This window comes from Toxotes jaculatrix, chromosome 18 (assembly GCF_017976425.1).
Source record: "Toxotes jaculatrix isolate fToxJac2 chromosome 18, fToxJac2.pri, whole genome shotgun sequence".
NCBI classification, from domain to species: domain Eukaryota; kingdom Metazoa; phylum Chordata; class Actinopteri; family Toxotidae; genus Toxotes; species Toxotes jaculatrix.
The window spans coordinates 9194847-9217453 of record NC_054411.1 but is presented as its reverse complement, the minus strand read 5'-3'; the positions used below and the strand labels follow the sequence as shown (position 1 = coordinate 9217453).

Genomic DNA, 22607 nt, shown 5'->3' with positions numbered 1-22607 from the left:
CTGTACAACTACCAGGAACGCTCATGTTATGTACTGGAGATAATTTGGCTATGACAAAGTTGTCAGCAAGCACACAAACTGGAGGCTGGTCTATCATTGCAAGTGCCTTCTCCAATCATGATTGTAATTGCTCAGCGGAAAACAAAATCCTGTAATATACTCTGCTTCAAACACTTTTCTCTCAACCCTACATTGCTGCTCACAGCTAAATTTTCACTTTTATTTTGCACAGCAAATAAAATGGTACTAAATTCAGACATGAGAAAATAAAAAGACAGGGAAGCTAAAAACAACTCATTCTTTCTCCCATATTAAAAACAACCATTGGAAAAACCTGGATGTCAGTGATGTTTGAGGATGCCAAAGGCCACTAGGACTGGATGATGACCAAAATTTAATGAGTACCCTGTGGAGTTTTCCTTGTAATTCTGTTTTTTTTTTTTTTTTTTTTTGCATATTCCATATTTCTCTCAAATTTACACTCCCACAGACCTTTTTGAATGCTTTGGAATTTGTATTGTTTGCATTTCCTTGCTATCTTGCCTTTTTTATTGGCACATTCCCATTGTTTTTTTTTTTTTGCACATTACAACACAAAAGGCATCAGCACACTATCAGTATTATGGGCCCATGTTTATGTTAAATTTCACTGTTGTCACAGCATCTCATATGGTTTGAATGTGCTGTGAACTGTTTATAGACAACAGTGTTACAACATATTGAACAGACCCAGAATTCTTCTGAGCCTGTCTGTGTTTATTCTTTACACAATTGCTTTTCTGTCGAACCTGACTCCTGGTGTGCTTCATTTAAATTCAGAGGCAAGCAGTCCCAATTTAACCCCAGGAGAGGTGGCTTGGTATTCGAGTTAACTGAAAGACTTGATGTCTTAGAATTTTATTGTAGATAAAAATATGCAGTACATGGCAAACATATCTCCATAATGTGTTAGATGATCTCTTGTCTCATGACACAAAAATCTTCAGGACACTGGTGGAATTCGATTACAGAGTCAGAGCGTGTCACTGACATTTGGAAGCCTTTGATCAGGCTGCTCTTTTTCTGCTCTGACTTACAGTATGCATTCACACTACAACAAGACTAATGTTTCATTGTTTTTCTGTCACAGTTCATAACTATTCAGTAGAGCAAGGTTTGTCATGATTGTGAAAAGAGAACAACAACACAATAAATTTTACGGCATTGCAAAGTGCTAAATGTTGTATTTTCACAGTGGTCTTTTTACTTCCAGTATGCAGAGAGGAGAAGTCAAATATTGGACAGCACAGACAGAATAATACAATATCTAGCTGTTAACTACGGCAAAGCAGGCAACAACACATGCACATATTCTGTACTGCTGAAGCAGCTTCCATTCTCTCCAAGCGTGGACTTACCTTCAACCCTGTTCCCATGATTAATGCATTTAACAATAGGATGGGCACAGAAGGTTACAAGCAGGAGGCACAAACTTAGAATTTCAGGTGTTTCTCTAAAAGTCCCAATCCTCAGCAGTCAACACTGTCTTAACCTCTACATCGATCAAATGCTAACTGCTTTTCAAAAGCTGTGAAACGCGAATTACTCCGGAGCATGGAGCAACAATGCAGCAGCTGTTCTATTATGAAATACAAGAAACTATTCCACTTTTGACTTGTAGGTGACTCTACTGCCTGGTGGTTTTCCCGCTGCAGAATCAGCAATGTTTTTCACTTGAATGAAATACCCAATCTATATATGTAAATTCGGTTAGGGTATGGCGGAGGCACAGAAGCCCTCCTCAAGTCGAAAAGCTTACATAGCATCAAAAGAACTTAACTGCTTGCTTTGCCATTTGGGTTGTAGATGAAGCAGCTCACTTTAAATTACAAACAAGTTTCAAGACACAACTCACATAAAACATTTCACCTAATAAAATGTGAGCCACAAATTGACAGAATTGCTTACGAACTACGATAGTTATACATACATAAAGACTGGAATGTGGCAACACAAGGTTGAAATTACTGAGACACACTACATAAATAAATAAAAGGAAAAAAAAATACTGTTAAGCAGTGCAGTAGTTACTCTGTGAATGGTTACCCTATTTTCTCTGTTTCTGTAGTCACATTTACACATCGTTGACAATGGACAATGGACAGATAATGGAACTGAGAGGATGAAAGGTAGCAGGCATCACAACAAGCCAGCAAAAACAATGAAGAAACAGCTATTCAACCGTGCCACTTATTCAGCATCTATGTGTCTATGCTTGCAGTTACGTAAAGCCAGCTTTCATCTACATTTTGTTGTCTTGGTCCCTGACCTACTTATTTGACAACAATACTCCTCTAAGGATTTTTTTCCGTACCAAAACTAAATAAATAACAACAAAAATAAAATACCATCCAACCTGTGTGCTTTTAGCTTCACTCTCCATGTCAATCTATAACATGGCGATGGTGACACCAGAGTCATAATGTCCCTTCATTTGAGTTATTCTGGCAGCTAGCATGAGCAGCAGGCCAGTGGCCACCTCCAAGCCGTAGGAGAGCCAGGCTGTGGCTACGGACCAGCCAAAGGACACGTTCACATAGGCGAGGTTCTCTGGGGACACAGTCTGCTGGAACTCCTCCATGGCTCGGTTTGAGTATTTGATGTAGACGCTGACCCCGGATAAGGTGAAGAGACCTGTCGGTGCACAGAAACAATCAACACATTCTCTTGCACCTGTAATGTTAGTATGAAGCTTTTGCTGTGTATTGGTTTTGACTTCTTGTGTTCCCAAAGAGACAGATGAAACGTTTCGCTTAACAACTATCATAGAGGTGAACTGACAACAATAACATATCATTGAATGTCAAACATTTAACATTTTAATAGGTTGAAGGCGGCAATTTAAAATGACCTTCAGCTGCAGAGTCCAAACTGAGGAAGTGGTAAATATTGTCTGAGATGGAAATGTCAGTTTTTACAGGTCTCACATTCATAGAGGCCTGTCCAAAGTCCGAAGAGACGAATTCATCAGTACTGCAGTACATGATGTGAGTGTTCAGAGTGTGATTTCATTACCTATTGATAACATACTGGTGCTCAACACAAAACTTATGTTTGGACAAACCACTGAAATTTCAAACTCAGAAACAGGTAGTTAATGCATTAAAAAAGAAGGAATAAAAATGGTACAAAACCCTGAAATCCATTATCCCCTTTCTGTGTACCTAGTATCAGAGGTGGTTTTGAAAGTGCAAGAGGTTAGTGCTCGCAGGTCTTTTGATGTAGAGATGTGGACAGGACATTCAGCGCAAAGCATGAAATTAGCTGTCTCTGCTGTGTGACGTGGGAGGCTGGGCCTGTCAGCAGAGATGGGGAAGTATATAATGAGACCTTCAACTTCTGTGACAGATTCATGCATTCACTCTCAACCATACCCAAACTGAGATTCAAGCTCAATCCCTTTGAGCTCAGACCTAATCAAATGCATTATTTGAAGGATACTCTATTTATTGCAACTGCCCAGCAGCAGAACTATTCACAGTGAACACACTCTCTGTTACTGTACTGCTGATGAAAGCATGCCCTTATATTGCTATTTAAGGAACTAGCCAATCAGGTCTCCTTACTGCATAGATCAAACCTGGACATTTCTACTCAAAGAGGACTCTCCAGAATATTTTTTTTTCTTTGAGCTCTTGTTCTGTTGGAAATTCAATTTATGTTTTTGAGCATTCAATTCTTGTATTCTTCATTCTTGTATGGACAGATACAAAAGTGTATGAGCTATTTCAAGAGCATTATTCTGAGATGAAGTTATAAAGATGCTTGTTCGTGAGTTGACTGTCCCGGATTGTTGTCCGGAACAAAATTCTACCTAATATATCTAATGGGCTGTCCATTTGTTCACAACTGATTTCTACAAAAAGAGAGTTAAATTTTGTTTTATAGTGACAGAGAATAGCACAAGAAGGAGCCCACTGATGATTCCAAGGGGAGGTCTGACTGAGTCGTCCAATCAAGGACATGCTCTTCTGCAATTTCGTGCCACTTCACTTGATCAGCAATCATTCCAAGTGCTGCGATCAATACTGTTAATTATTTCCATATCCACACTGAGAATGTTTGGTGTCTAAAAAAATGTTCTGGCTCACCAGGAACCAGCTTGCAATTATGATTCATTATATGTAAATCTGACAGGCATGTGTTACAGAAATTATTTTTGTTCACACCATTCTAAAGCGTGGTGGCGTTTGGAAAAGGAAACTGTAATTTAACATATGGGAGGCCTTCTCAGCGCAGCATGACCATCTACAGCACAGCACTACTATAATTGCATCTCAATGTCTCAAGCCGGTCATGCGATGTCTCTTCACACTTTCTGAAAAACAGATTGAATAAAGAGACAGAAGTGCGGTACAGTGCTGTTACACCAGTCTGAACCTGTGTCCTAATTTTTACCATAAAATTCCCATCTCCTCACACAACAGCATGAGGAAAATTTCAGTACCTAACTCATATTATTATTATTATTGTTACCGCTGACTGTTACTTATACTTAGCTTTATTTAGCTTTTTTACTGCAGATTTATGTAGGGCATAGGACATATATATTGTGTTTATTACCTGTACACGGCTGCTATAACAGTTGAATTTCCCAGTTTGGGATCAATAAAGTATTTTTATCTTATCTTATCTTATCTTAACTTAATTGAGTTATAAGGGGCTTTTAATGTCCACATGGAGATATTTAATCTGTAGCTATACAACAAGTATCACTGTTCAATTCTGCCAATTACTGCTAATGTCTAGAAAGGCTGAAATTAGCTTCTAGCTGTTACCAATCAGCCAGAAGTGAATCCGAAGGTGTGATTAACATATATATACCATAATACACATGCAAGTGTATTATGTGCCACCTACACACTTTCTCTTGCGGTGTATGTCTTACCACCAACCAAAGGATTTTCTTCAGACCAGCCTACACACAGATCGCACACCATTGCTACAGGCTCAGAAAACAAACAAAAAACAATAACAAATTTGTATGGACTTACTGCAGAAGAGAAAGTATGTTGCTGATCCAGCCAGCAATCTGGGGCTGCAGGCCAATGAACTGACAAGTCCAAAGATCCAGCCAAACACCAGCAGGATCAGGCTGAGGGGCAGTAGGATGACCACCACCCTGTGCAAGCCTGGAAGCACACGTGTGCACATACAATCACAATATAGTTAAATAAATATTTTAAAGGTCTGCACTGTGATTTTTTTAAATAGTGCCTGACCTACAGGTCAGCTGGATTTTACATTACTGCTGAGTGCAACCATTTGCAAAGGCAGCTGAGATTTTCAGATTGATTTCCACCATCCAGGGAGCCATTGGGTTTAATTTCCATTGTCGGTTGGATATGAAAATCAACTTGTAAAATACTGAAACTTTCTTGAAATAGCTTTGGTCACAGTGGACAATCTCACTGTCAAAGCCAAGATTTTTAAAAAGCATGTTTTTAATTTAAAAAAATGACCAAGTATGTCCTATCCTTTGCAAATTGTTCATGTTTGCCCTGTTTGTCTCCTGAATGTGACTGTCTGACAATATACCTTACAATTGCAATGCTTTTTCAGCAGCCAACATGACCTATCAATTACCACTACCAGAAATCCCTTTCTATGACTTTTAAATCCATTTAGTCTTCATCTCTCATGTCAGCTGATAAGCAAAAACACTCACCAAGAAGCTGCCTTTCTGCCTCTGGCAGGCTGGACATATTTGCTGTGAAAGAAGAGATGAATGAACTCCTGTTTGCTCCTGAAAATGTCAAGAGAAAAAGGTTACACATGACAGGATGTGTGGACAGAGCTGTAGGACTCTGCACAATTGCTGGTGGATACCAAGCGATGTGAATTTTTTGTCTCAGAGTAGAACAAATAATCACTATATTTAGAAAAAATAACACATTGCACAATTAAACCAGTGAAACCAATTAAAGACGTCTCTGTCTGACACACTTCACCTCACCCCTGCATGTGTTGACAGTTTTGTGCCTTGAATTTGTGTCAGCCTATGTTCCACTTCTCCCAGTGTGCCCACAGGTGAGCACTGCTTGTTGAGCTCCAAAATGTTGTCGCATCACTTGGCATTTACTGTGTGAACTACACAGTAACACTGTAACCTCTGGAACCTCAAGGTGTGCAGCCAACAAGCAGATAATATTGCAGCTGCATGTGTGGAGAAAAGAATATCTATCTATCTATCTATCTATCTATCTATCTATCTACCTATCTATCTATCTATCTATATATAGATATATAGATATATAGATATATATATAGATATAGATATATATAGATATAGATATAGATATATAGTTTCTATCTGCAACCTCCTGTGTGCTTGCATACGGTCGTCTGTCATTTATTTATCCAAGCAAAACCGCTGGAATGTCACCTCTTCTGTGTAAGACTGTCGCAACTGAGAATCACTTGCACCGGAGTTCTCCGCACCCTAATAATGGAGTGATGTGGAGAAAAAAAAATCCTAGCAAATTAAGCTTCTGCCGTGGACTGCTGCTGAAAGATAAACACGGTAACGCAGCAACATTAAAGACTCATGATCGATGAACTGTACTGTGATATTCACAAACGATCAATATTTGTATTTGCACAATTCAAGACACTCTTGAATTACAAATGTTACAAGTTAATTCCAAAATAATAAACCTTATGCATTTTAGGCACAACAGTGTTGAAGTCACCCAAAATTCTCAAAAGTTACCGTAGAAAAATGAGGTCTGCATCCAATTTTTATTGCACCTGACACACCATAATTGAGCACTTATAAGGGTTCATACCCTCTAAATAAAAGCCCACACAAACTACAATCCATGAGCTTAAGTTGAGTTGACATACCTTCATTAATTCTCCACAGTCCGGAGTGTGAACTCAGGGTGTCTGAGCCCGTGTAGTTGGGTTTTTTCACATCGATGATGTACCAGTAATCAGTCCCAATTGCCAAAGCGAGGAGGCTAAAACTGAGCAAACCTGTAAACCCAGCACCAAGAACCACCGACCCGTACCTCATTTTATACGGTCCACACACGGAGCGCAGTAACTCTAATATTCTTCTGTTTTCTTATATTTTTCTACACAGCAGTCTCCATCGACGCTCCAAGATGTGCGATGCGTAAAAGCTATCCAGCTGAATCCTTCCCTGTGAAGTGCTGGTTCTTCATGGCTGTGACTAAAATGTAGTTTAGGAAACTGATGAAAAAAAAAGACACATTTGTTTCCAGTTTACTTTAGAAGGGAAAAAAACATAAGTAAGAGCAGAGAGAGGCGCATTTCTCTGCGCCACCTAATAACACTGAGAGGTAATTGAGGCTGGCAGCAGCTATAGCGCTCCTGGTTATATCCATAGTGTCAAGCTGTGGGAATAAAATAACACGTTTCCGGTGCCGCCTTTCAAAACAAGTCTCTGATCCGAGGACTTGTGTTGTGAGGGTGATTGAGATGTATTCTTTTTCAAATACAAAATCGCCCATATCCGGCCCCGGCTTAGTCGTTTGGAGTCGACTTGACTATTTCACTGTAACTCAATTGTAGTCTATGTTTAACAGCGACAGAGGCTGAGACTGTGATCAGATACAGTTAACAGTCCCCACCCTTTTACCACTGTACTCATACAGTGGTAAATGAAGAGGCACCTCACCATGAGGCCAAACCAGACATCATGAATAAAATAATAGCATGTAAGGCTCACGAACCTGCTCCTAATAACAAAAGCCCCCAAGGCTTAAAAGATGATTACATTTCAAAGGTTCTGCAGGCATAACACCTTGGTTACATCAAATAATACTGATATAATAAAAACATGTACTTTATGAGCAGGCACTCGGTCACCTGTCATACCGGAGGAGTCCCGTAGGGGGCAGGGGCAGTTTAGATAGACGACGCTACTCTACAGAGAAGGAGAAAAGAGTGCACTGTTGTGTCGGTGGCCATGTAGTTTGAGATGTCTGCGAACAGTTTGTGTCGGAAAAGTTCATGGTTTGTGTCGAACAATAACGTAAAACAGTCGAGAGGCGCAGTGATAGACACCTGCCCTGAACTAACCTGCTACCTTTAGCATCAGATCACAAGGTAGGTGATTTACAGGTGAACGCTATTAGTCGATGTGGTTAAGCTGTTTTTGTTGTGTCACTGTCACACAGAAAAGTGAACTTTAAATACAAACAAATGCAGAATGCCGTACATTACGTGCCCGTATAACACAAAAATACATTAACATAGCATGAGTATTCATCAGGGAGCACTGGCAGCATTTAAAGTTACAGCCTGACCACAGGCTGAGACCCCCCCCCCCCCCCCCCCCCCCCCAAGCTCTCCTGCCCAACTTATGAAGTTGCAGGGGGACCACGTCTGAAAAAACAATTTTCAAGTCCTCCTACAAATTCTCAATTGGACTGAGGTCTGGACTCAGACTTGGTCACTACTGAGCGACATTTTGAAGCTATTCCTGCTTCTGAAGCTGCATGATGATTGTTGTTGTCTCCCTGAAAAATAAATCTACCAATATCTGTTGTAGCTTGGATCTGTTTTTACCCTGACGTCTGGACAGTATTGTATGTTAGAGAGTGGTGTAAAAGAAAAAAAACAAAAACAAAAAGGAGGCTGAGAGGCTTGAGATTTCAGCATCTTAAGACTGAACATGAATAAGACTTTCTTGAATAAGCCTGAAGCAATCAAGCAGATTTCAAAATTCCACAACCCTTGGGTTAGTACACATGGAAAGTGAAATAACCAATACATATTTCAGAGCTGGTAAGAACCATAATGAACATGAAATCATGAAACTCATATTTTAATTTGTCAGGCTTACGGGGGAGATACAGTCAGAAGAGGAATGGAAATAATGTTTCCCCTCATCGCTGTAGAGGTGTCGTGGGAACCAGCTGCAGTATCTGCAGATTGTTTTAGCAATGGTACTAAATTTCAGCCTGGTCTTAATTTATTTAGATTAGGGCTCAAACTAACAATTATTTCCATTGTCAGTTACTCTGTCTATTATTTTCTTGATTAATTGTTCAGTCTATAAAATTTCAGAGGAGCAGCAGAGTTTTAGCTTGAAAAATGACTTAATCAGTCATTTTTTTTAAATAGTTGCAGATTGTTTTCCTGATGATCGATTAATTGACTAATTGTTGCAGCTCTAAATCAGATTAGTCAAACTGGCTGATTGTTTTGGCACTAGTTATAAGTTATCCATGCACACAATATTACAGTTTTATTTGGCTGTGCTTCGTATATTGTTATACAGTTTGAGCATGTCAGGGTTGCAACTGGACATACATTTAGTTGCCAGTTTATTAGATACACATACACCTAATTAAAACTAATGCAGTCTAGTACAACACTCTTAGGGTATGGTATAGGTGTTTCTTTAACTTAGCCTACATTTCCTGATACAAACAGCAGCTTTTGTATTAGACTAAGAGTACCCAATAACCTGGTAACTGTAATTGCCCTTGATAGATCTGCCCGTCATGTCACATGCAGTACTGATGTGTTTGAGTAGCACTGTGTTACAGTGGAAAGGTAATGGATTTGTTAAGTGTAGGAAGGAAAATGAAGTCCTTCTTTATCACTGCAATTTTCAGACATCAAAACTTGTACGGCCTATTTGCAGTTGAGTTGCGTTTCAGTTGTGTCTCCACAAATGCATTCACTGTGCCGTGTAGGGAAATCAGATGGGCACTTTGCCATAAATAAGCCATGCATTGAAGTAGAATTAATTTGATTTCTGTGTTTAGTTCAGAGTGCACAGACAAAGCCCTATTTGAGGGACAACCAGTGTCAACTTTTAATGTCTTCATGAAGACTAAATACATCCATCTTCTTTGGCAGGTGACCTCTCTGTGACATGCAGACTTTATCCTTTGGATCATCCATCATTATTATTGAGTGGGCAGTTTTGTTTTTTTTTTTTTTAAATCACAGTACTGTTGTCAGATGTTCACAGAAAGGAGAGGATGTTATAGAAAGGAGCTTTTAGAATAATGGATCTATGTAATGAGATGATTTATTTAAAATAAAATTAAAACCTGAATGACAGATCATTATTTTCTTAATTTGCGGTATCTATTTAATACAAAGATAATTTCACCTCCTGAGTATTATTTAACCAGCAGAGATGATTGTCTCACAAACACAGACAACGACAATTTTCCATTATCTTTATTTATTTGGTTGCAAAAAATGACAGACTGCACACAACATGTGTTATTGAAAATTCTAATTTAAAACTACAGTGTTCATTATCTACCAATCTGTTGCACAGGTCTGAGAAAGAGGAGAGGAGTTGGCTTTGATTGTAGCCTAGTTAAACTGCAGAGGTAATAAATGATTAAGCAGATAATGTCTGATCCTCAGCATCTGTTAAAACTTTAAATCCAGACATACTGTATTACAAAGCTTAAATGAATAGGGCTATACTGCTCAGATTGTGTCTTGAACAGATAAACGGAACAATTCAAAAGATGTAGGCTTGTATCATCGGTGCACCTGTAAGCCTGTGTTAATTTGCAAATTCTTACATTAGAATAACTCAAATGCCATCTTAGGTGGAAAACAGTAATGAAATGCCATGATGTGTCAGAGTTGTTGAGGCTCAGATAATTATGTAATTTTTTTGAAGTGCTTTTGAGTATTTTCTTGAAGAACATTAGTTGATGCAAGCACACGCTGGCTTGCATCTTAATTTGCAGACCTTTGAGAAATTTGCTTAAAACCTTTGCAACACTTGTTAGCAGTTTTTGATGAACCAAAAAAAAAAAAAATCTTTGCCGTGCTTTAAATTAACAACCGTCTTAGGACTTAATAATCATAGCTAAAATGTGCTGTGCTTGGTTTAAGCAGCTGCTGCCTTATGATTGCTTGAAGCACTGGTTTTTCCACTTAATTTCTGCAGAGGCAGCGTTGCATTGGCTTGCTGGCTTAATGTGAAGTAACATTCAGGTCAGTTAGTGTTTCACCTTTGCTCTGTCACAACAGCCAGTTTGAACTTTCTGGTTTCCCGCTTTTTTTGAAATTTTTGCGCCATCTTTCTACCATCCATGTTCTTCTGTTTGCATGTAGAGCTACAGCAGTTGTCCACAGCTAACCTTGAATTGGTGAAGCTTTGTTGACATGATGCAATAAATTCCTAAGCGAGTTATGTTCTGATGTATGCTGTGGATCACTAAGTCTGTTCTGTTTTTCCAGAGTCATTTGAAGAATGCAAGTGAAATGGACTCAGCCCCATTATATCCAGAACTGTGTATTACTGCAGACGGTATGAAGACGTGACAGCAGCATGATGCAAGAACAGGAGATGACAGAAATGAGCTGATCCTCTCTGTCCTCACCAGTTCCCTCTGTTTACACAGAAGCCAATTCAGTCTCTCACTCTGAGTCTTTCTGTCTGTACCTTTTGTTGCTGGCAGAACTGACTCTAGGCTGCCAGGTTTGTCTGTGTGGACCAGCCTCAAGGGCCAGGTTGTGATCATGTGGTCTCATACTATTGTCTCTCTCAGTTTGAGATAATCTGTGATAATAATCCTTTTTGTCTGTCTGTTCAGTGCTAAATAGCGTTAACTTTAGGTTTTTGCAATCGATGGCCAGTGGATGATACCTATTTTTTCCCCACCTCTTTGGCAATAATTTGTTTGGTTTGGATTGTGTGAGGTCTGTATTGAAGCCATTCAATGTTTGATGAGCTGAGGCCTATGAGCTTTTTGGCTAAGAGGACTTTTCTTCGTCTTTTCCTCTTTGTAGCTTTTTAATGGGCAGAGGTGGAGCTGGGCTCACTGGCTTTAAGGTGTCTGTAGAATTTTATGGCTCTTTTTTGCATCTTGGGGGTGGGGGGTGGGGTTGAGGGGGGTGTGCAATCAAATCGTGATTTGATTCAGAGTGTGCACAGAGAGGAGGTCTTATTTGCAGACTATTCTCACACACAAACTGTGTGTGTGTGCGTGCGTGTGTGTGTGTGTGTGTGTGTATGTGTGTGTGTGTGTGTGTAAGTAAGTGTGAAAAAGATAGAGAGAGAGAGCAGGGCAAGGAGGGACTGAGCAAATCAATGCACTGCATGCAGCTCTACAGTGACATAAGATTTTATCCATTTAGAGTAGTAAGGAAATAGAAAATCAATACGTGGCAGGACGCCACGAATGAATCAAGCTTTGGGGTGTTTATCCCATTTTCTATTTTTTTTTTTCTTTTTCTTGAACTTCATGTCCATATGATAAAATTGGTTCAATTGTGGATTTCAGTAATTTAGGTTGGCACTTAAAGGTGTTGAGATTGATCTGGAGCCAAGTAACACCCTGTGGGGATTTCACTGAGATCTGGACTTTTTTGGAAAATCACGATCTTGGTCCTCTCTAGGTTCACTGTCAAGGCCTGGATGTGTGCAGATAATGCAGATGTTGTAACGCCTCTTAAGATGGGGCTGGTAACATTAAATCGTCTGCAAACAGAAGTCATTTATTGTGAATAATTAACAGGTGGAGATCAGGGATATCTGGATATATGTTATGTGCTGCATTGATTTTGATACTTGTATTAAACTGTTCATCATGAGTCTGACAATATTGTAGGAGTGCAAAGCGAAATTGGTAGAGTACTCTTTTAGATGAAATAAACTCTATATTGAGTTGCACTGTGCTGAATTTGTGCCTTTTGGGGTTTTTTATTTCTTTTTCAGACATAAAAAAACCTCAAAACCGTCCAGTTCCACTGCACATTTACACTGAAGCCTGTGTGTGCCACTGTGTGTCATGAATATATTTGTTTGTTGTATGTGTTTCACTGGAATTTTGTGACTGATCCAAGGAGTTGGCTGAACTCGGTTTAAACTTGATTTGCATAAAGGCTCAGTGTATCTTGGCAGTCTGTTTAAAACAAGTACATACTTGCTTTTAATGCACAAGAAATCAGAATTGGATATCTCTCTAATGTTTGTATTTTTGAGATAACTTCCTTGGTGGATCTGATCAAACCAACCTGACAACCTGGCTGAACGAACTCTGTTTTGCTGTATGATTTGTCCAGAACAACTCTGGCTGCAAACAAGTCTCGCCAGTGTTGCAGCACAGCACACAGAGGGAAAATAGTGCCAGCAGTACATATTGACCTCTACCCATCTGGTTCTCACCAGAGCTTTATAGTTTTCTGGTTCACACTCAAACAGACAGAAGGTGAAACTTGGGTGAGAAAGTTGGATATTTGAAGTGAAAACATCAGATTTACTTTTAGAGTCCTTGAAGACAAATTTTTTTCTACAATCTGTTCAAACATCTCCAGTTCAGTTAGTAGTGTGTGTGTGATGATCAGGGCTAGTGATCAAAGTGTTCACGGGCTGTGATTCTCAAAGGAAACTTTTGCCAGTGTAATTATAGAATTAAACAAGAGGAGGCAAAATGTCAATTTAAAATGTGTTTGGCTTGAGAAAGGTTTAGAGTGTGTGTGTGTGTGTGTGTGTGTGTGTGTGAGTGTGAGTGTGGGCTTGTTTTACTAAATTCGTGGGGTCCAAACCAGGACCCCACTATACTTTCGTAGTCCAAGAGCTTTGTGGGGACCAAAATGATGGACCCCACAAGTAAAAATGGCTGTTGTAGGGTTAAGGCTTGGTTTTAGGGTTCAGATTAGAATTAGGTTTAGGTTAGGGTTAAGGTAAGGATTGGATTGGGATCATCTACTTGTGATGGTCAAGGTTAGGATAAGCTAGGAAAACAGTATGTCAGTGATGTGTCCTCACAAATACAGTATAACTAGGATTTGTATGTTTATATGTGTGTGTTTTCTAGAGAGACAACTGTAAATGTTTTTTTTTAAAAAGCCACACTTGGCACTGTTGTGGATAAATAAATAGTCTAAAATGCTATGAAACTGTAGGAGATGATGAGAAAGCTAAAGGTCTTCCTATATATACTGTGAAATCATGTCTGTTGTTTTTTTTTTTTTTTTCTTATGACCTTTTCAATATTGTGTTTTGCAAGTGACTGAATTGGAGTTGCTGGAAGTGTTATCAGATGTCAGGAGGCTGGTTGCAGTGTGGTGGATGGCTAACAGGTGTTACTTCTTGTCGTGATTGCAGCAGGGTATGGTACTTTCACAGCACGTCACTGACTATTATTGTAACAAAGAATGAACTAAGAGAGGTCCACACTGCCACCCAGTGTAGGGAATGGGAAAATCCTCACACTGAAACACTCATCAGTCTCTTCTGCCTTTAATTTACGAATGAATGCTGATAAGGTTAGACTGTGTTTTGAGTGGAAAATTAAGTATATTTTGGCATTTTGGTCACAGATGTCATCATTGTTTTGGATTCTTTTCTTGACAAAGTATTGGTCATATTGCCAAAGTTTTTTTTTTTTTTTTTTTTGGTAACCAGTGACTGGGCTCATCAGCCCTTTTCAGCAGACATTTTAGTCATAGCAGAAAAGGCACAAGTGCAACTAATAACATTAATGATATCCCAGTTGTATTTAAGTCTCCTGTTGAGCCAGTGTGTACTATGTCAGAACCCTGGAGCTAGCACAGCTAGATCGAATATAATAATTTAGTCCAGTTAAATATTTTATAAATTGTTTGTTGTGCAACATTTAGGGGTACAGTGTCTTGCTCAAGGGCACTTTGATGTGTTTGGAACCTCAGGGTTCCAAACACCCCAACCCCACTATAAATGGCCAACCCCATCTGCCATCCAAACTACTGAGTCAGAGTAGAGATGTGACAAACATTTTCATAGCTTTGCATACAGTTCTAGTGCCAGAGTGAACAAAGACATTGTCAAGTTTTTATTGTTATCAACATTTTCAAAAATAATATCAGCAAACAAAGATAGTAAAACAACAAACATCTACGTATATTTTAAATACATTCTAAAATATGGCCAGAGGCTCTCTATGGAGCTGATACAGGGTGCACAGGTGAGCAAGCCTTTTAGACCTTGCTTTCTAAAATGTTTCTCTATTAATTGCAAATTGCACACGTCACACAACCATTGGTTTAGATATTACACTTGAACTATTGCAGATTTTATTTCTTCTTGGGAAATAACTGACAAAAAAATCTACAGAATAAACTGTATACAGGTTCAGATTGTTCTCTGCACTGCACACCAACATCTGTTTCAAAAAAGGTCTGGGCAGCTTGTGCCCTTAGCGATTTGATGGGTGTCAGGAGTAATCAATTCAGTGAATAATGTGAAGGATTGAGTCAAAATATTGAAAAAAAAATCTTGTTTAACAGCGCTGAGCTGGCTAAGGGTCAACTAGAGGCTACTGATCTCATTTTATAAAAGCAGTGTTAGGTAGGTTACTAAGAAAACACTCTTTTGTGAAATACATTTTTTGCTGTTTTATCCAGTTTGATGGGGAGATTCTTATCAGTTTCAGTGGGGCATCTTTGGTTGAGCTGTGTGCAAAGAGTGGAAGCAGAGGGTATAAGCAGAAGCTCAGCTTTGTCAGGAGTGAAAAATGTTTTTTCAGAAACCCCAAAGCTGTCTGAGGGCAGAGCAGTTTGTTGACACATTGGAGCTGGGCAAAGTGAGCACACAAAGCACTCATTTCACAAAGGAAATTCATTGCATCTTCTCATCTTGAGTGTGGGTAAACAGAGAACAAGCATTATTTTAAGATTTGTATTCAAACACGTTTGCTTCTTTGTCGTGTTTTACAAGATTTCACTGTTTTAATGATCTAATGAGGCTCATTCCACTCATAAGTGTTCCAGTAAGAAATCTTCCTTTATCAAAAATATCTGTTATCAAAATCCATTATATTTTCTAATCTTACCACCCAAGTTTGAACATGAGAACTGGGTATAAAGGGATATAGAATGCAGTATGGTTTAAGGCCCCTAGGTAGAACACCAGCGAAGCACTTTCTGAGTTCACACCTGGTACATTAAAAATGATAAATAGTCCATCAGATGCTTTAAATGTGCTCATGTGACATTTCTACTGATATTAGTTCCTGAACATGTCTGATCTCTGTATTTCTATATGTATTACACACCTATTTCAACAAATGTATTTCTGTTTGCACTGGTGCTGACTTAAGTTGTCCTTGCATATACATTTCTCAGCATTGCAGAAGTGCCTGATACAGTCTATTTGCTCCTGTCCACTTCATTTGCTCTATATTGTGCTTTTATGGAAGCTGTAAATGGTCAATTAAGATAAATGGACAAAAAAACCCCACTGGCACCAGCCATTCGCTGTCTTTGAAGACAACGTTGCATTACCTTTGCTTAGAGTGACATCAATGACTACGCTGTTCTTACAGAACATGTCAAGTATTGAAATCATGTAAAAGCTGTAAACAAACATGCTGGAGCTGTTGACAGAGGATACAGAAGTAAGATCCAGATAATCATAACCGACTAATGTCCTCCTAAACCAAATTAAGCTAATTTTCTGTCCATAAATGAAGAACCTTGTATGTCTGAACTAAAACTTAGGATGCAGCCACACTGATCTGTCATTGTCTATGACCGATTCTCAGTCAGAGTGTGAATGTTGTTCAGGACTGATGTGTCTGTCTTTCTTTGCCAGATTTATATCAGTTTTGATAGGAAAAAATCTGCAAAGGTTTTTTGAACTTTTGGAGATATTTAGTCTGTTTAGCCAGTGGAATTTATTGGCAGCAGAACAACTAAAGGTTTGTTTTTTGCCATTCATGGACATGGTTTCTGAATAGAACAGAAAATGTCTCAAAGGGAGCGACAAACCAAGTTATGAAGCAACATATTTTGTTAAATTTTGCTCTGTTTAGTGCCTGAGCAGTGTGGCTGCCTGCAATGATATTGTGTTGTCACTGTACCTATATTGAACAAAATGTGTCTGAAGGAACTGGGACAGTCACTTTCTTATTCCGTACATATGAAATTATACATTTTCACTCAGTATATGTTGCTTGATATTGGCATTGTCATTTGAAAGACAAAACGTTAAACATTTGCAAGAAAAAACACACATATCTTCCTACAGCATTCACTTCTTCCCAATTTAAAAAAAACAAAAAACATGGGATCGGGCACCTGGAAGCTAGTATAAAAACAGGCAGGAAAATGTTACCCTGTCAGTCTGCTTCAAATGGGCTGATAGAAGCGGGTCCTGCATCCACATTTTGGGCTCTCTTTCAGGACCGTTACTGAGGGGGATCAGTACTCCCAGAGAGAAGATGCATCGACAGATGTACCATCACCCATAAGTGTGCCTCCCTGATCGCCACGGAGGTACTTGCCATTGGAACCTTTGATGGCGATGCGTCCATGTTCCAGGAACTCAAGGAAAAAGTCCTCTGGCTTTTCTCCGTCTGAGCACACCAGGCCACTGCTAGAGACATACCAGAACTTTCCATTCACACCTGCAGAAGGATATCAGTGAATTAAATTTCAGCCATTTGTTTAAATGAAAACTACCATTGTATTTGGTATGTTGTGCACACTGACTTTTGACGTTATAGGCGCCGTCATTGAAGATCAATGAGAAAATGTCGTAGACAGATCGATTTGCGTCCAGAGTGTTGGAGTTCTTGTGGTGACACACAAAGCCGGTTTCTCCTCGGAGGATCAGCATGGGGCGATTGATGAGTTTCATCAGCAATAATTCATCATCACCTGCAATGAAGGATAAATACTGGTCATCTGTTGCTTGTATGTCAACAAGGCTGTACCCGTGGCGGCAATTTCAAACAAACACTGCATTGAATCTGAAGTTGCTTGCTCGAAATCTCTTACCCACTGTATCGCTGACTGCTGAGAGCTGCCCATTCTTCTTGGTACACACATACTTTCCATTACTTGCTTTGAGTGCCACCCTCTGTCCTCGCCACTCAATGTCAAACATTGTGTTGACCTCACTGGGGAACAAAAGAGACATGATTGGGCAGATGGAGAGGTTCAGGTAAGAGGTATGTGAAAACATACAATAAAGTTTTTCCTTTGAAGATACAAGAGCTGCTTACACTTCTGTGGCAGTGGACTGGATCTCTCCGTGAGACACTAGAGTCCAGTAGGATCCGCCATTGGTCCTGAACATGGACTTTTTGCTCTCCTTATCAATCTCCATCTGAAAGGTCTCCATGTCTGTCTCCACATCCTGATTGGCTGAAATACTCACTCCTGGTAATAAGGGAAAAGACAGTCGTGACAGTTGTGCCTTTGTTCAGTAGAAATTACGGTTTACAATGTTGCATCCTCTTGAATGCCATTTGCTGCCTCTTGAATGCCATTTACTCTCTCAGGCATTACTAGAGGGACTCATGTGCATAGTAGTAATCCAACATTTAATTACATCCATGCCTCCATGTCTGTCTGTTTGCACCTCATAATACAATGTGCTACCTACAATGACTCATTCAAAGCTTTTGTCCCAGCATATAGGCAGCAGATGTTATTAGGTCACACAGCATTTTATTTGACAGATGGATAAAATGTCTGCTATGAATTTCATTCATACACATTACTTACACCTTCCTGAATAATTTTGCTTGCTTGATTTTGCGCTACATCAGTTGTGAGTTCAGGCAACATAAACGTTAAAATGAAGGTGTCATACTGTGCAATACACAAATGTATGGTGCTTTGGCATGGTGTTGCTTCAAGGCTCCTTGTGGGCTGAGCAGATGGGCCCCTGTGATCTTCTCTGCTAATGCAAGTCCAAGTGCAACAGCAAATGTTAACACATTTGATACAGCACTGACCAAATTCTCAGTGTTACCTTCACAGATCTATTACAATTAGTCATAATTATTATGTTATGCTTTAATGCAAGTAGCCAGTTTTAACTTTAACTAGCTAAAAATCTTGTTTTCCCCGTCATAGAAAAGCCAAAACGTTGCTCAGTTTGAATTGTAAAAGTGGATTATGCTACAGGATTTTTTTTTATTGGAATGCATTTCACCTCTCTAATTTATGGAGGTTCAGTGTTTCAGACACAAAATAAACAATTTGGACAGATGATCACTTTAAACTATTTACCTGATTTTTAGCTATCCGACCGCCGTGGATGTTCTCGTGCTTCACACAGGTACAGCTAAACCCAGTGGAGGATCACATCCAAAATTTGCTGAAAATTGTACCTATCTCTCAGTTACACAGCTAATTCCCTGTTGTCTATACTCGAGTGTCTCGCAGCCAGTCTAGTGTTACATACTTAATCCACATGTATTAATAACTCCTGTCTGGTGGGGTACGTCAGGTGGTGGTGAATATACAGACACACAAAACTGAACTGTGTCTGCTGTAGTTCAAATTAGATGCCACAGAAATATCCTTCAACCTTTCTCTTAAGCCTGTTACAACCCTAATCCCCCACAGTCACCCCTCCACCCTCCCTGTTCGTTCGCTTGCTGTAATTCCCTGAGTGGTGAAATGCAAATCTGCACCGCAGGGCCCTCTAAGCAGCTTTCAGTGCCTTGTTCCTTAAAAATGTGAAACTGCCACAAGGCCAAACACTACAGTTAAAAATTTAATTCTTTGCCCTATATTATGAGGATGGAGAGCCATGATGTTGAAAAATTGCCCTGATAGTGACCTTTTTTTTAAAAGCAGTTTTATTTATAACAATGACTGCGGCCTAAAGTTAGTTTCAGAGCCTTGTTCCTCAGATATTCATTAGTTTTGCTTGTGCATTGTACAGCTAGTTTACAATACCCTAAGGCTTGTAAGAACTGTTACTTGTTTTAATTGAGTTTTAAAGCTTTTAAAAGCTGTAACAGAACACAATTTGCTTCCCTGTTCTACCACATTGTTTGCTTGAATAGTTGCACAGGACAGAGCAGATCAGGTCTTGCAGTCTGCAAAGAGACCTTGTAAGTGATCTGTCTGGCTCGGGCACCTCATTGCAACACTGGCCAACTATAGATCCTCATAATTTGGAGAACTTCTCTTGACCGATGACAGTAAAGAGCGAGTCGCTGCAAGGCTTAAAGTCCATTGATGGTAATTGACACCCATGGGGCACAGATCTGCCCTGGAGTCATTTGCACTCTGCTTAATCTTCAATGGACACACAGTGGAAATGACAAAGCCCATTACCACAGTTACCTCCACAGCTTGGCTGTCAACCACTCTGGATCCAGCATGTAGAAAAGAAAGGCAGGGCCTTCTCTCATTACCTGGTACATGTTACTGATTTGCTTTTATGGTTACTGTAGTGCAACTATAAAGATTCAATTAAATAAATCCAGGCCATCTCAAGTTAATTTGAATACCTTATTACTATACACAGTGTGATATTTAAATTTGCTTTACATCAAATATATTATAATTTGTCAAAAGGCACAATAGGTACCCTGCTGTGCTGTGGTTTCTTAGCTATTTTACATAGGGCAAGACTTAGACTGCTAGCTAACCTCAATACCTAAACTTGCAAAATGAAACTGTGTAGGTTCAGTTTCCTAATAGCTTTACAAGACTGTTGTGAAGATTGAACTGAGAAGTGCAGGGAACAGAATGCTGAAGTGAGACAGGAGACCACTGAAAGGAGAGGAACACTGATCTGAAATTAACATTACCCAAAAGAAGACTATTCCATTTAATCACAGACTGTGAAAATAAATTGGAACAAGGATAGTGAGAAATAAAAAATATTTATCTTACTGAGAGGTTGGCAAAGAGTCATTTGAAAATATAATGCGCTGCTTTTTTGCCTCTCTAAAGGATCTGAACATGCTCTCACCTAGTCCCACGTGCTAACGAGTGTGGTAAAGTGCACAAGGACTTACAGCAGCACAGTGATTGCAAAATCATAGTGGAGGAAATTGCTGTGTCTCTCATTTTGTCAAAAGAGATGCATTAACAATGATGTTATTTTCATAATTTCTTTTTTCCCTTAGTGTGAACTTGTCATGTTTGCCATACCGTTTTCATGCCCATTTGTTACCATGAAGACACTTTTACCTTGCCTCATTTGAATACATTCATGTTTCTCTAAAAATGTATTTGCAGACAATCAATCAATGAATGTCATTTCGACTTTGAAGCTCCTCTGTGCTTTTGCTTCTGGACTGAGAACACCATTCTGTAAGTGGAGCACTCATAAATTTACATACATTTTCTGTATGAAATTATTAATTTAATAAATATCAAGCTCTCATTTGTTATCATTAGATGAGGAAAATATGTGGTTACACACACAAAGAAATATTCTTTTTCTCAAGACTACGTTAGAAGCTGATTACCTTGCTTGACCGAGACAAATCTTTTATTGGCGGCTTGAAAAACTACTTGTGGGTGACTCTCCTCAAGATCAAACAGCTCATCTTTTCCAGGCTTGGAGCAACGGCCAGAACGCAGTGTTCCTGTGGGACCCACTGGGGTCAGATACTTGCCATCACAGTCCTTAAAAGCCAGCTTGCCAGATTTCAGCTCCAGTGTGAAGCTAGTAGTATTGGTGTTCTCCTTCACCAGTTTGCCATCATTGCTTAGGAAACGGCTGTCGCAGGTCTTCAGGCTGTACTTGCCGTCCTGGTATACCAAGGTGACCAGGGAATCCACTCCCCAGGGAATGTTGCTATCCACTGAGATTTCTCCATCTGAAGCAGACAGATGGGCATAGCGCTTACGTGCCACACTGAGCAGACTGGCCTGCGGGTGTAAAGCCAAATGGACGGCCCACAGCTCTTGTTCCCCAATGACTTGGGCAAAGCAGGACAGGTAGTCAGCCGAGCCTCCAAAGTAACGCAGGTAAGGCTCTGATTGCAGTGCCCAGCGACCATCAGATTGGGGCACAATAAGGAAACGACAGTCAGTGTCAGGCTTCTCTGCCCCGCATGTGATCTTCCCATCTTTGTCAGAGGCCAGGTAACGTCCCAGGTGGCTGCGGAGGAACACAACTTGGCCATCTTGCTCATCCTGCTCCAAGGTCCAGATCTGTTTCTTCTTCATGCTAGTGCCTGAGGCATTCACCTTAAAGCCGAAGGCCTCAGCCGTCAGGTAGCGATTCTCATAATTGATGAGGCCAAACTGCAGCTTCAGGGCCCTGTTAATTCCGTTTGTGGGCATGCTGGAACAGGCCGCACGTTAAGATTGCGAGTAAAGAGATTTAGGACAAACAAGGGAAAGGGTAATGAGGGAAAGCCGGCATGAGACTGAAAAGCAAGAATAAAATGCCTGATTTCGCCCTTCTTCTGTCTCTCAAGCCTTAAATTAGCTCCACTTATCTCTCTTGATGGATTGTTTAGTGTTCCTTCCTTCCCTTGTCACTTTCTCTCTTTCCCCAGAGGGCTTGCACAGGCACTTGCTCTCTGTTCCTTAATGAGTTAGGATTAAAATCAGCAGGACACAGCACCTCAATCCAACAAGCCGCTGACGTCACATACCAGAGCACCAACCACAAACCTCCCCTCCTCCCACTCCTTCTCCGGTACACGCTAAGTGCAGCTTCATTCTCTATCTCTTCCATATCTTCCCCTTATACTCTCATCTCTTTCTTTTCTGCCGGACCCTGGTCTTCCTTCCCTGTAACTCACACTGACACTCATTTGTCAACTTGACTCCCTATTGGTTCTCACTCTCATATTTAGGTCCATATACTAGTAGCCATGCCATCCAGTCCTAGGATTATCTTAGCTTTGATCTGC

At 39.9% G+C, this 22607-nt stretch overlaps 2 protein-coding genes across 2 annotated transcripts; both read right to left on the bottom strand.

The window, feature by feature from the left end:
• Positions 1 to 886: 886 nt before the first annotated feature.
• Positions 887 to 7293, bottom strand: LOC121197943 (transmembrane protein 235). Its single transcript, XM_041061721.1, has 4 exons — positions 6886 to 7293; positions 5708 to 5785; positions 5034 to 5171; positions 887 to 2673 (listed from the first exon to the last, which is right to left on the bottom strand). Exons 1-4 carry the CDS (start codon positions 7055 to 7057, stop codon positions 2429 to 2431), a joined length of 633 nt encoding a protein of 210 aa, XP_040917655.1. The 5' UTR covers positions 7058 to 7293; the 3' UTR covers positions 887 to 2428.
• Positions 7294 to 14420: 7127 nt separating this feature from the next.
• fscn2a (fascin actin-bundling protein 2a, retinal) lies at positions 14421 to 22261 on the bottom strand. Its single transcript, XM_041063482.1, has 5 exons — positions 21207 to 22261; positions 17988 to 18144; positions 17761 to 17882; positions 17473 to 17640; positions 14421 to 17387 (listed from the first exon to the last, which is right to left on the bottom strand). Exons 1-5 carry the CDS (start codon positions 22027 to 22029, stop codon positions 17182 to 17184), a joined length of 1476 nt encoding a protein of 491 aa, XP_040919416.1. The 5' UTR covers positions 22030 to 22261; the 3' UTR covers positions 14421 to 17181.
• Between the last annotated feature and the right edge of the window lie 346 nt (positions 22262 to 22607).